Source organism: Tachypleus tridentatus, chromosome 10, assembly GCF_004210375.1.
Source record: "Tachypleus tridentatus isolate NWPU-2018 chromosome 10, ASM421037v1, whole genome shotgun sequence".
Lineage (NCBI taxonomy): Eukaryota > Metazoa > Arthropoda > Merostomata > Xiphosura > Limulidae > Tachypleus > Tachypleus tridentatus.
In genome coordinates this window covers 6,692,938-6,708,519 of record NC_134834.1, presented here as the reverse complement: position 1 = coordinate 6,708,519, position 15,582 = coordinate 6,692,938, and the positions used below count along the sequence as shown (strand labels likewise).

The following is a 15,582-nucleotide window of genomic DNA, read 5'->3' as shown; positions in this document are numbered from 1 at the left end:
TATCTTTGTGAAGTTATATATAGGCACTGTGAACAGGTTTTGTTGAAAGTGTAAGGATATCTTTTGTGAAGTTATATATAGGCACTGTGAACAGGTTTTGTTGAAAGTGTAAGGATATCTTTTGTGAAGTTATATATATAGGCACTGTGAACAGGTTTTGTTGAAAGTGTAAGGATATCTTTTGTGAAGTTATATATAGGCACTGTGAACAGGTTTTGTTGAAAGTGTAAGGATATCTTTGTGAAGTTATATATAGGCACTGTGAACAGGTTTTGTTGAAAGTGTAAGGATATCTTTTGTGAAGTTATATATAGGCACTGTGAACAGGTTTTGTTGAAAGTGTAAGGATATCTTTTGTGAAGTTATATATAGGCACTGTGAACAGGTTTTGTTGAAAGTGTAAGGATATCTTTTGTGAAGTTATATATAGGCACTGTGAACAGGTTTTGTTGAAAGTGTAAGGATATCTTTTGTGAAGTTATATATAGGCACTGTGAACAGGTTTTGTTGAAAGTGTAAGGATATCTTTGTGAAGTTATATATAGGCACTGTGAACAAGTTTTGTTGAAAGTGTAAGGATATCTTTTGTGAAGTTATATATAGGCACTGTGAACAGGTTTTGTTGAAAGTGTAAGGATATATTTTGTGAAGTTATATATAGGCACTGTGAACAGGTTTTGTTGAAAGTGTAAGGATATCTTTTGTGAAGTTATATATAGGCACTGTGAACAGGTTTTGTTGAAAGTGTAAGGATATCTTTTGTGAAGTTATATATAGGCACTGTGAACAGGTTTTGTTGAAAGTGTAAGGATATCTTTGTGAAGTTATATATAGGCACTGTGAACAGGTTTTGTTGAAAGTGTAAGGATATCTTTTGTGAAGTTATATATAGGCACTGTGAACAGGTTTTGTTGAAAGTGTAAGGATATCTTTTGTGAAGTTATATGTAGGCACTGTGAACACGTTTTGTTGATAGTTTGTATGTTAAATTCAGCTTTATATATTTATTAATCTCACTAAACATTTGAAAGAGCTTGGCTACTAAGTAAATCATGGTAAAGAATAACAGAACTCAGAGTAAAACCTGGATTATTTTTCAATTTATTCATGGTGTTTGTTTTTAGTAAATGCTTAAAACCATTAATAAAATTGAGATTTCTTGTTGAGTGGATTTTTAGGGATGTTAAAGATTTTTTTTAAGTGAAACTATTATAGGTTTAGTTTGTACTTGCTGTTTATCTGTTTACTTATCTTGGAATGGCTGTACACTACTTACTTTTGTTTTAAAAGTAAAGTATAAATGTCCTAGTATGTTACATGGCTTTATATTGGTATTTTCTGTCATACACAATATTTATTAATACAATGTTTTCTCAGAAGCATATACATAATATTTCAGGAATATTTTAAACTTAATTTTTGTTCAAACTGTGGAAGACCTCAGACATTAAGAAATTGGTGTAGGATAAAAATTACTTCTGCAGCTTGTGTGTATGCAAACACCACATGATTAACTTGAGCTAGTGTAAGTTAATGACATTGAAATAACAGTCTAATTCTTCAGGATATGAGGCTATGTTAGTCATGATTCAGTTATGACTGTTTATTCTTGTAGTATTTCAATATGTAATAGGCAACTGGCTATCAAAGTATCAAAGCAGTTGCTAGATTTCATATTGTAAATGGTTATTTTCTTAATAATCTAGAAAACAGAGTTTATTACAGATATCTTTGTGTTAACCTACAGGATATTTAAACATAATGAATTTATGAGTGTGTTTTTTTAATGTTTCATCAGCACCTAAACCAGCAGCCAGTTGGTAATCAGAATATGTCTACACCTCAGACTCTTACACAGGGACCACAACCTCCACAAAACCCTTCTAGTACCCCTAATTTAGGTTCAGGAAACACGGCTCCACAAGCTGGTGGAAATCCTGCAACGGCAGATTCTGAGAAACGGAGGTTGATACAACAGCAGTTGGTGTTACTGCTGCATGCACACAAATGCCAAAGACGTGAAAACCAAGCCAACGGAGAAGTTCGTCAGTGCTCGCTTCCTCATTGTAGAACTATGAAAAATGTTTTGAACCACATGACGACTTGTCAGGCAGGAAAGTCCTGCCAAGTAAATCACTGTGCTTCGTCACGACAAATCATCTCTCACTGGAAGAACTGTACAAGAAACGACTGTCCTGTTTGCTTACCTTTAAAACAAGCAGACAGAAAACAACAACAGTTAGCTGGTGAGTCTGAAATGTAAAATATCTTGCTGTTAACACAGCTAAAAAAATTACAGTTAATTTTACAGTTACAAAGGTCATAAATGTTATTTCCTGGTAGAATCAAATTTTGTAAGCATTTTTCCACCAGAGTTTTTAATTAATGCTAGAATATTAACTTTAATATTGTAATTGTAAATTTGTAATACTGTAATTGATAATATAACAGCGATCTGTCATCTTTATTATTGGTCTAACACTTTTTAATTTACAATTGTTGGAGTAATTTGATGATGAACGTAGTTATTATAACACTGTGATATGGAGAGATAGTACACAAGTTGTTATGAAGCAATGTAGTAATCATAATTTGAGCTGTATATTGTAAGAGTTATAATTTGCTTCATAATCAGTGGATAATTTGTAGTTTTTTTGCATAATCACTAATTTTATGATACATAATTTCAAAGTGTTGTAGTTTGTTTTTTTTCACACTTGAGCTAGTAATTGTTTTGTAATTCTTGATGACGAGAAACCCACTTGATATAAAAATGTATCTCAGAATGGCTGGTATGGGTATTAACAATTTTAGTAATAAAGCAGAGAAACAAAGGTTAACCTGAAGATGACCTAGAAAGGTCATAACATTGTTCTCTGTCTTATTAGTAAAAGTGTTAATACCCATACCAGCTGTTCTCAAATACATTTTTGTTTTGTGATGTCTTTAATTAGTGTTGGTTTGTTGTTGTAAGTAGAAATACTGTTTATAAAATAATAAATATTGTACAAAATATCTTGTTATGTAATCATTTTATCATATTATTTATAGAAATTCCATATGAAGTTCAAATCTATTAAATGCTGTGTAGAAGAAACAAAAGTTGCTGTGTTTATGTATCTTAAGCCTATTGAACTATATACTGTTAAAGCCTTACACTGCTGTGATGTTTAAGTCATTGCTGTTTTTATGTATTCCAATATTTCTAATGTTTTGAAACCAGAATTTTTTACTTTTTGTTTGTTAACGTAAAGGAACGTCAGTGCAGCAGAACCAGGTAAACCAAGGTCCTGCCCCGGCTGATATGCAGAGGGCTTATGCTGCTCTAGGCCTTCATTACAATGCAGTAGGAAACAATAATGTCACTTCACAAATTATGCAACAGAGACTCGGACTAGGTCAGACGCAGGGTGAGTTTTTTGAAATAGCTTTGTTTCAAATCTTATCTGTTTTAGTTGTGATTTACAGTAATGCTACTTCAGGTTGTATTAGAACTTACATACATAATTTAAAGTTTATCCATATTTCTTATAGTGGGTGCTTATGTAGCAGTTGTGCTAAATACAGTTACTGAATATTTCTGGTGTATGTTTAATCATTGTTTGTGACACATTGTTGTAGGTGTCAGTGGCTATAACACATCATTGTAATAGGTTTCACTGATTATAACATCATTGTTGTAGGGGTCACTGATTATAACATTATTGGTGTAGGGGTCACTGATTATAACATTATTGGTGTAGGGGTCAATGAGATGCAGAACATGAACTCCTTGTCAGCTAACCAGCAACAGCCACCCACAACTCGTCAGGGTCAGCTGCAGCCTCATGCTGTTGCACCTTCTAACCAGGGGCCTCAGTCACAGGGGTTTATCAGCACGAGTGATGCTTCTCAGATTAGCTTGATGGGAAGGAATCTGATGTCAACTCCCACATCGGTTGGTCTGTCTGGTGAAATACTGAGCCAGATATCATCAGCAGTACATGCTTCTCCAGCTGAACCGTCTTCAAGAACCAAGGCCTGGCACCACTCTGTATCCTCTAACCTGAGGGATTGTCTTGTACAAAAAATGTATGTTTATTTATATTTATTTTCTGTGTGTAGGAGCTTTTAAATTTGTTAGAATATATTGTTATATTTTGTTTCCTTGTGTTTGAGATATTTCATGTGTTAATTGACTCTGCACACACATATGCTCTATACTTACCAATAAAAACAAGAGCTTCAAATAAATATTTGGTGAGTAGCACTGTGCTGATGGTTATTTTTGTGTCACATTCTAATAAAACAGTTTATAGAGTGAATTGAAATAGGTTTTTTTTGAAGCTGTAAAATGGAACTTTTGTGAAGACAGCCATGTTACTATGGTTCTTGTAAGTAACTTAAGCATACTTTCTTAGAGTTCAGACGATCTTTCCGACTCCTGATCCATCTGCCCTTCAGGACAGACGAATGGGCAATCTAGTTGCATATGCACGGAAAGTAGAACGGGACATGTTTGAAGAAGCCAACAGCAGAGTGAGTGTTCTTTTAAATATGTAATAATAATCAAAAGTTAAAGGGTTTTATTAGTGAGAAATAGCCGTTATTTAATGCATAACTTTGTTATCAGTCTAATACAGGCTGTTCTGTACTGGCTAATAGTAATAGTGCTATCCTGAATTATTCTTACGTCCAAACTTGTGCGTGTCAGTTAGATTTGGGTCTAACAGTAGCATAAATTTGTTTGTGTATTACATGTTTATGACATAATTTAAGTAGTAAAACAAAAGTTTAAAACTTTAAATATTTTACTGTGTAGATAGTACAGGGTGTTCAGAAAGTCACTGTGCACTTATATATTTATTAACAGACACGTTTCAATATAGAATACAGGAGGTAACTATGAATGACAATTATAAACAATGTTGAAAGTGACCCCCGTTGACATCAATACAGGCCTGGATCCTTCTTATTTTGTTTCTAAACACCACTATCAGTTGCTGGCTTCAAATAGACTGAATAGACATATGATTACAAAACTGCACAGTGACTTTCCGAACACCCTGTAGTATATGGAAAATTAAGTATTTTTTATTCACGTTTATTTTCCTTACAGGAACAATATTACCAAAAATTAGCTGAAAAAATCTACAAAATTCAGAAAGAATTAGAAGAGAAAAGACAAAAGAGAAAAGAACAACAGGGACAACAGCCTCCTCAGTCGCAGTCAATAGGAACAAACATGGGAACACTTAGTCCTGTTATGGGAACACCAAGTCCAGTTGGAAGCCCTGTGAGACTTCCTCCCAGAAGTAAGTGACTTAGAAATAAATATTGAAATGAGAAGAAAAGGTAAAACCTCCAAGAAGATAACAGTTTTTGCCCCTGTAATTAATTAGGTTAGGTTTTGTCTGCGTACTGTTTTATTATGTGCTTGATTTATTCAGTAACGTTCATACATTTTATTTCATGTTGTAATAGTAGTGTTGTCATAATACAGATTTGAGAAGCTTATTTCTTTCTTGTGAACTTTTAATGGACCTTATTTTGAATGAAGTATTTAAAGTATTTAGAAATTATCATCAAACTAATCTGTTTCTCATTCTCAAAAGATTTTATTGTTGTCATATACAGATTGAGTTTTCACTCAAACAGATACAAATGTAAGGAAACCACAGATTTGGTTTCACTCAAACAGATACAAATGTAAGGAAACCACAGATTTGGTTTCACTCAAACAGGTACAAATGTAAGGAAACCACATATTTGGGGATACAATTCCATTCTTAAGATAATATTGTCTCTGATACAAATACAGAAATTTTGATGATGTTTTTAGTTTGATTTTAAACAGTATAAATGGACTAATTATTTTGTTAGTATAGAAAATTAATATAATTCCATTCCTACAGGGACCACATTACATCTATATTCAAAAGCAACATTCAAATATCTTGGAGGTCTGAAAGTTATTTACTTATGTGGCAACACAGAATTTTTCTGTATGGTTTTCTTAAACCTATTAATATGGAAGAAGATTCAATATAGTATTGTTGTACAACATTATAAACATATTTTAAGATTTATTGTGTTACGTTTAATCTTAAAATGTCATCATAAAAGATGACTGTTGTATTAATTGTTGTCGTAACTTTTGTAAAACAGGACAACAGACAAATATTCCATTTATCTGGAGTAAAAAAATAAGTAATATGGGTAATCATCGTATAAACATTCTGAGTTTGTAGGGCATTAATAGTTTATGAATCATTACTTTGTAGATTGTGGATTTGATTTTCTGAACAGATAAAAACTAAATGATACGAGTTTGAACATTTAAAAATATTTTAATGTACATTAAAAGCTTATTTTTGTTCCAGTAGTGTTTTCTGTATAGTTTAAAAAAAAATTGAAGTTATCTTTAAAACATCATACAAGCTTGAAAAACCTTAACAAAAACACAGACTTTGTTGATAGTGTTATGTTTTAAACTGTATAAAAAAACAAGTATCAATACTTGGTTGATTGGAAGACAAATGCTAGAGGTAAGTACTGATTGATGAAAGTCTGAAACAGTGTACCAATATTTACAGATCTGTCACCGTCACTGCTAACTCCTCAGCCAAGAGTGTCTGAGATGTCTCATCTTGCAAACCATCAGAGAATACCTCCACCAAATATAACTATCCCTGGACCAAGAAATGATTTTTTTTCTAGTGTGACCAATAACCAGCTGCCTAACTCAACAGGAATGGATGTTAACCAGGGCCACTTCAATTTAACAAACTCAAATACGCATCCCATGACCCCTCTTGGTCCACAGCAACCTTATTTTAATAATGTGACCCACACAGGAAATGTCACAAGCACCACATCTGTATCTCTTGGGGGAATAAGTGCTGGAACCGGTACCATTCCTTTTTCTAACTCCCAGATTGGTTCAGGACTTCGGGAAGGCTACTCTCAGCTCAACGATCCTGTGAAAGCAAGACAAGTTTCGGTAAGTCTAGCTCGTGGCAACTCTTAAGGCTGCGAGTAGAGCAGATATTTTCATCGTTAAACTTTGTATCCAGTATGTGATGTACATATGGAGTGATTACAAGAACTCTTACCATGCTAGGAGGCATATCAAATTAACTTAAAAAGTAAAAGTTTTGTGTTTTTTAAAATCTGAATAAATCCTAGTTACTAAACTTAATAAGTTATAGTGGAATTCTGTGGTATCAGTGTAGTTATTCATGATTTTCTGGTTATTCAACTGTATATATAAAACTTAAAATAACTGTTTGATATCCTCCAAGTGAGAAACTATAAAAGGCTTAGCAGCCTATATCCAGCAACAACTGAGTTCAAAGGTCGTAGCAAGAAGAGATAATTGTTTGCTTTACTTGATTTATTGTTCTATATTTTAAGAAAAATAATTTATATCTAAATAGTAGTAATCTATATACATACATATGTATAATAATTGAAATGTGACTGTACATTACAAAATACAAATTCACTAAAACACAGTCAAGACAGGGAAGATCAGTTTTATATTACTGGAAACGTGACTTGAGTGCACGTGCACCGTGTCAGTGCAAGGTGCGTAATGTTATGCATGTATGATTGGAAGGTAATTATAATAATAAATAATAAATATATATGTTCAAATTTAGTGTTATAAGGCTTAAGCTACATACACCAAACATTCATGTTATCGTGTTATAATATGTAATCATTGTAGCATGAAAAAGCATAATTCCTTATTTTTTATGATGGTTACAAGATTGATCAAATGACAGACTCCACGTGGTTAGACTATAGAAAATAACATAAAGTCTTACTGAAAACAAACATTTGACATGTGTTTAGAAAGTTTTAGAGATTACACAAATAATATCTCAAATATTTAGGACAAAGAATAGCTTTAACAATTGTTACATGAAATCACTTTATACTAATTCTAGTGATAAAACAGACTATTTTCACAAATAAATCTATAGAAAAATATTTTATTAAAATATCTGATTTTTTGGGGTATAAAAAACTTGTAACCATTACTAAAAGTCAACCAAATTTTGTGAAGATACACATGCTGTATCAAACATTATAGTACAAAAACTTAATGTGTGAACATGTGTAGATGAACTTGTGTGTGTTATACCGACCTCATTGTGAAAGGGCTAAACAGTTGTTGTGTTTTAATATTCCAGCAGGCTTAACACTCCTACGAAAAGACGTTTCTAGTCCTGATTTCTCCAAGCCCGTTCTCCTGGCTGTGGTTTTGCTAGATAGTAGATAGTGACAGTGGAAATCTCGTTAATCCATTCATTAATGGATTTAAATGGCAATTTCGTTTAAATACAAAATTATTAGTCTAATATTAATAACCTTTCAAGTTGCTCTGGGGCCTATTAGGCCCCACTTTTCGTAGGAGTGTTAATGAATCATGTTACTGGTATGTGGATATGACAGATAAAATATTTATATTCTTCCATACTTTCACTTCTAAGTTGTCCCCCACTTGTACAGTGGTAAGTTTATGGATTTACAACACTAACATCAGGGGTTTGATTCCCCTTGGTGGACTCGACAGATAGCCTGATGTGGCTTTGCTAAGATAAAACATGCACACACTTGAAAGTTCTAAGAATTAAATTTAAATAAATCACAAATCTTCTAATATCTAAAAACCATAGGTTTGAAATTAGACTGTGGTTTTAAAAAAAATTGGAAATTCAGTATCAGCTCCAGCAATTCAATACTGAACTTTTGTGAGAATATTATTACATAAATAATGAGTAAAATATCCTTAATACTCAACTGTTGTGAGAATATTATTATAACATAAATAATGAGTAAAATATCCTTAATACTGAACTATTGTGAGAATATTATTATTACATAAATAATGAGTAAAATATCATTAATACTGAACTGTTGTGAGAATATTATTATTACATAAATAATGAGTAAAATATCATTAATACTGAACTGTTGTGAGAATATTATTATTACATAAATAATGAGTAAAATATCCTTAATACTGAACTGTTGTGAGAATATTATTATTACATCAAGAGTAAATATCCTTAATACTGAACTGTTGTGAGAATATTATTATTACTTAAATAATGAGTAAAATATCCTTAATACTGAACTGTTGTGAGAATATTATTATTACATAAATAAAGAGTAAAATATCGTTAATACTGAACTGTTGTGAGAATATTATTATTACATAAATAATGAGTAAAATATCCTTAATACTGGACTGTTGTTAGAATATTATTATTACATAAATAATGAGTAAAATATCCTTAATACTGAACTGTTGTGAGAATATTATTATTACATAAATAATGAGTAAAATATCCTTAATACTGGACTGTTGTTAGAATATTATTATTACATAAATAATGAGTAAAATATCCTTAATACTGAACTGTTGTGAGAATATTATTATTATATAAATAATGAGTAAAATATCCTTAATACTGAACTGTTGTGAGAATATTATTATTACATAAATAATGAGTAAAATATCCTTAATACTGAACTGTTGTGAGAATATTATTATTACATCAAGAGTAAAATATCCTTAATACTGGACTGTTGTTAGAATATTATTATTACATAAATAATGAGTAAAATATCCTTAATACTGAACTGTTGTTAGAATATTATTATTAAATAAATAATGAGTAAAATATCTTTAATACTGAACTGTTGTGAGAATATTATTACATAAATAATGAGTAAAATATCCTTAATACTGGACTGTTGTGAGAATATTATTATTACATAAATAATGAGTAAAATATCATTAATACTGAACTGTTGTGAGAATATTATTATTACATAAATAATGAGTAAAATATCCTTAATACTGAACTGTTGTGAGAATATTATTATTACATAAATAATGAGTAAAATATCATTAATACTGAACTGTTGTGAGAATATTATTATTACATAAATAATGAGTAAAATATCCTTATTACTGGACTGTTGTGAGAATATTATTATAACATAAATAATGAGTAAAATATCCTTAATACTGGACTGTTGTGAGAATGTTATTATTACATCAAGAGTAAAATATCCTTAATACTGAACTGTTGTGAGAATATTTTTATTACATAAATAATGAGTAAAATATCCTTAATACTGAACTGTTGTGAGAATATTATTATTACATAAATAATGAGTAAAATATCCTTAATACTGGACTGTTGTGAGAATATTATTATTACATAAATAATGAGTAAAATATCCTTAATACTGAACTGTTGTGAGAATATTATTATTACATCAAGAGTAAAATATCCTTAATACTGGACTGTTGTGAGAATATTTTTATTACATAAATAATGAGTAAAATATCCTTAATACTGAACTGTTGTGAGAATATTATTATAACATAAATAATGAGTAAAATATCCTTAATACTGAACTGTTGTGAGAATATTATTATAACATAAATAATGAGTAAAATATCCTTAATACTCAACTGTTGTGAGAATATTATTATAACATAAATAATGAGTAAAATATCCTTAATACTGAACTATTGTGAGAATATTATTATTACATAAATAATGAGTAAAATATCCTTAATACTGAACTGTTGTGAGAATATTATTATAACATAAATAATGAGTAAAATATCCTTAATACTCAACTGTTGTGAGAATATTATTATAACATAAATAATGAGTAAAATATCCTTAATACTGAACTATTGTGAGAATATTATTATTACATCAAGAGTAAAATATCCTTAATACTGAACTGTTGTGAGAATATTATTATTACATAAATAATGAGTAAAATATCATTAATACTGGACTGTTGTGAGAATATTTTTATTACATAAATAATGAGTAAAATATCCTTAATACTGAACTGTTGTGAGAATATTATTATTACATAAATAATGAGTAAAATATCCTTAATACTGGACTGTTGTGAGAATATTATTATTACATAAATAATGAGTAAAATATCATTAATACTGAACTGTTGTGAGAATATTATTATTACATAAATAATGAGTAAAATATCCTTAATACTGGACTGTTGTGAGAATATTATTATTACATAAATAATGAGTAAAATATCATTAATACTGAACTGTTGTGAGAATATAATTATTACATAAATAATGAGTAAAATATCATTAATACTGAACTGTTGTGAGAATATAATTATTACATAAATAATGAGTAAAATATCCTTAATCCTGAACTGTTGTGAGAATATTATTTTTGCATAAGTAATGAGTAAAATATCCTTAATACTGGAATGTTGTTAGAATATTATTAGTTCTTAAATCATGTTTGGATCATGACACATTATTTATTAAGTTAAACTTCACTTGTACTGCTTCCGTGAAGTCCAGATTAATTCTAAGGTGAAATGGATATTCAAGACATAACTAGTAATGTAGTCATGGTGAAATTAATGTTAGTAAGGTATCGTAATGTACACTTTGGTTGTATGTAATGTTATAATCTGATTGATGGTATGTATAATATGTATATCACATGGTATGTTGTAGTTAGTTTTGTAAATTTGTGTATTTTAGCTGGTGCCACCTCAACACCAGGAAAACCAACTTATAGGACAGTCTGGTCAGATAGAGATAACATCACCTGTTTATGGCAATCTCAGATCTCCAGTAAGTGTAAAACTTGACAGTTTTAGATATGTTACTGTGTGAACGGAAAGCTCATTACCTTAACAGTCTTTAGTGAAAAAGTTTCACAGATATGGCTCGATCCATACAACATTAGAAAATGTTTGGCCATGCTTTATTAATTTTTTCATGTTAATTTACTTGCACGTAAAGTTATCTAAAAATATATATCATTATAGCATCCAGTGACTTCCCCATGTTTAAAGCTTATATTAAACGTGTGTAAAACAGTAGTAAACACAGTTGAATTCTAAGATTACTGGTTGAACCTGTGGAAATTCCTTCTACTTTTTAAATACATTTTCAGAAACTGTTTTGTTCCAGATTTCTTTGTATCTTATAATGCAGTTGGTTTCAGACTTCTGTGTGTACAAAACTACAATCTATACAGCAGTCATCCTTGTATATTAGTTCTGGGATTCATGATTTAACTGATTTGATTGCTATCTGGGTATCTTAACATAAAAAAACTGAAAATTATTCTGTATGATACAGTATGTGAACACTGATGGTATAAAACCTTGTTGGTATTATGAAGGTTAATAAATTCTTAATATACTAATTACTTAGTTTTGTTTAAGTGTTTTTGTTCAAAATTTTTAATGAAGTTCTTGCCTGGATAATAGAATATTAAACATTCTGTTTGTAAAGTAACATGAATGATTTTTTTAGTGAATGACATTGTAAAAGGTGATTCAAGTAGTAAACTACAACAATAGTTTTATATGTTTGTATTTGGAAGATGGAAAAGTCATTAGTTGCTTGTTGTTTTAACTTTTCAGAATAGTGAATGTCTTTTTACCTGAATTGCAGTTATGATTGTATTCTTAATAACTGGAAAGTTTTTGTGACCGTCTGGCCAGTAAGTATGATGTAATTTTTACCGCATTTATGTTTATTTTTCTAGACCAGTAGGTTACACATCCAGGAACCCCCACAAGGTAGTCAGATATCGGGCAAGCACCTGCCAGGTTTGTCCCCTCAGATGTTACCCTCTTCTCCATCTCATACTCAACCCATTCCTCAATCATCAACTCCCCAGCCCCAGTCAAACCAAACTCCTATCCAGCAGCCCCCGAGAGCAGCCTCGGTACCAGGAACAACAAGAAGCCGCCCATCTACTCCTCAGAGTTTCCAGAAACAGCTGCAACATCTTCAAGAGAATCAACAAAAACAACACCAACCACAGCAGATCGCCTCTCCGTTTTCTCAAGTTTCAACTCCTCAAGGATTGTCTGTTACTGGTAACTCCGAGGGAGTAGCTTCTAAAAAAGACATGATGTGCACCGTGACTTGTTCTAGCACAACAATACAAAGTATATCTAAGATGGACTCACCCTCCATTACCAGTGTCCCAGCCTTAAGTCTCAAGTAACCACTCCTGCTAGTTTAGAAATCAAAATGGAAGTAGACACCACTGAGATCAAAGAGGGGAAAGCTGAGATAAAACAGGATTCTAAGACTCCACAATGTGAGAAAGGTATGAAAGTTGAAACAAAGCAAGAGCCTGCGGATGATAGTTCTACTGCAGGATATGTTAAGTCTGAATGTTTTACAACCAGAAAAGAAGGACCCGTTTCTGTAAAAGTAGAGTTGTCAACTCCTGCGGCCAGTACAAATGATGGAGAACTGCCAACTTTGGCCAGCGATGTCAAACCAGATGTCTCAGAAGCTGCTCAACCACCCCCCCAAACCAAAACCTAACAAAAAAGGTAAGTTTTCATATAAAAGAAGGACAGTACTTGAAGTTCCGCTCTGCTGAACTTGATTATTTGGAGCTATTACGGGTGAATGAAGGCCATCATAAAAAAGAAATATTGTTTGTTTATAATATATTTTATTGTAAGACACTGCTTTTCAATGGTAATCTAATTGAAAGGTAAACAAGGTTACTTACTGGTTTTGTGAAAAGATTTGTAAAACACAGCTTTATAATAAAATACAATGGTAATAACATTATTGTATTAAATTTTGAGTGAAACCCTGTAGAAGGTTGTGGTATGTGCAGTTTAACCCTGTAGAAGGTTGAGTGAAACCCTCTAGAAGGTTGTGGTATGTGTAATTTAACCCATCTACATTGGAAAGATATAATGATAATTTAGTTACAAACTTGTGCATGGAGATATGTAACTTACCATGAAAGACATTGGTTATACTAATAAAATTGAACACCAGAAGTTAGTAATTGACTGAAAAAAATGTTTGTTTTAACACGTTACTTCCAGTTATTTCTTCTAGAAAGCAAATAATAATCTGGTGTAGAATAATATAAACAAACAATAGTGTTTGTTTACAATGTTGAAGTATTTATTAAACATAATTTGTATTATGTGGATTTAGTGTTTAGAGACTTTGGTATCATCTTTACTTTGTATGTAGACATCTGTTTATCATTTGAAAATTGATTGTATTTGATATTTCTTGGTTGTTGTATTTAGGTATATAGACACTATTTGGACATTGAATTTAGGTAAATTGATACTTCTTGGACTTAGTATTTAGGTATATGGACATCATTTGGACATTGGATGATATTAAAAAAACACATAGGTTCAAGAAGTCCCAATTTACTCCTGGAGAAGAAAAGTACTTCTTTCAAAAGCACTCTGGTTATAGGATTTTTATTTATTTCTATTTTGGACAGTGTATTTAGGTATATATACTGTTTATTTTAGCCATGCTCTCTTTAATGTAAGAAGATAAGGCTTTATAGTACTCAGTCAAGTTATTTTGTAAGGATATGTTATTTTTGTATATTTCTTTTTTATATTGGGTTGAGGAATAATTCGTGAGCATTTTTTCAAGTTAAAAAAATATATTCATAAATGAAACGCTTTCGCAAAATATTTCATGTCATTTGGTAGATAATTTTTTGCTCTAATAGATGGTGTGTTTGATTTTCATATGTCTTTAATTTTTGCTTTCATTTTCAGCTCATTAAATGGAATGTCAAGTGGACAAAATCGAGCATTTTCGACACCATCTGCTTTTCGCATTTAATTTCTTGCAATTTCGTTTAAAACAGTGCATACTATATACCTAGGTATTACATGAAATAAAGTATCATAATAAATGTTTTGGGTGTAATGTGCTCATGCATTGAAGTATTGTATAGTCTTGCATGTAATGCTTGAATGAAATTATTTAAAAACGCTCACGAATTATTCCTCAACCTAATATATATATGTAGCAATATTTAATAATTCTATACATATGGATATTTAAGATAATAAAAATATATTGATACCAGAGTTTATTACTAATATTCTATAATTAGAACATGAACATGATTCTCAGAAATTTATACATTTCTTTCTTGTGTAAGTGGTGGCTTTTGTTCTTGTAATTAAAATTAATAAGTCAATTGTTTTCTGTTTGGTTGACAAGGTTACTGTATGAATGTTTCTAATGTAAGTAATTCAGAATAACTTGAGATGTTGATATCTTCATTTGTATAAAATTGCACATTATATATCTTAGTATGAATTAACCAAGTTGTTTGGTTGTTGTTAAACTGCTACTTACAGTTTCATTTTGTTCCAGTTTTCAAGCCTGATGAATTACGTCAAGCACTGATGCCTCACGCTAGAGAAGTTGTACAGACAAGATCCTGAGTCATTACCTTTCAGACAACCAGTTGACCCACAGCTACTGCAGATCCCGGTAAGTGTTGTTTGTGTTCTTTAATTTGGTATTTCTGTTTATCTGTGTTTTATACATTAGACAGCCTTTTGATTCTGTAATGGAATTTGTCAGAATCTCTTGAGAACGTTTCCTGTTTATCTCAGATATTCAAAGGCTTTTTTTTAGCATTGATGCTTTACTCTAATAGAAGTGTGAAACTATATATTTTAATTAAGTCATTATAGTGTGTGATAATGTTACTGTTATCAAGTTTACGTTGTTTACAGATC

At 30.8% G+C, this 15,582-nt stretch overlaps 1 protein-coding gene across 3 annotated transcripts in view; it reads left to right on the top strand.

Moving 5' to 3' along the window:
* Nucleotides 1-13,043, top strand: part of LOC143228693 (histone lysine acetyltransferase CREBBP-like) — a 44,563-nt gene extending 31,520 nt beyond the window's left edge. For all 3 annotated transcript variants that reach the window (XM_076459962.1, XM_076459960.1, XM_076459959.1), the window contains 8 exons: nucleotides 1,799-2,246; nucleotides 3,255-3,410; nucleotides 3,744-4,071; nucleotides 4,401-4,518; nucleotides 5,099-5,294; nucleotides 6,576-6,982; nucleotides 11,558-11,650; nucleotides 12,576-13,043. In XM_076459962.1, coding sequence (XP_076316077.1) covers nucleotides 1,799-2,246; nucleotides 3,255-3,410; nucleotides 3,744-4,071; nucleotides 4,401-4,518; nucleotides 5,099-5,294; nucleotides 6,576-6,982; nucleotides 11,558-11,650; nucleotides 12,576-13,043 — 2,214 coding nt within the window. The remainder of the gene's footprint in view (nucleotides 1-1,798; nucleotides 2,247-3,254; nucleotides 3,411-3,743; nucleotides 4,072-4,400; nucleotides 4,519-5,098; nucleotides 5,295-6,575; nucleotides 6,983-11,557; nucleotides 11,651-12,575) is intronic.
* The last annotated feature ends 2,539 nt before the right edge of the window (nucleotides 13,044-15,582 follow it).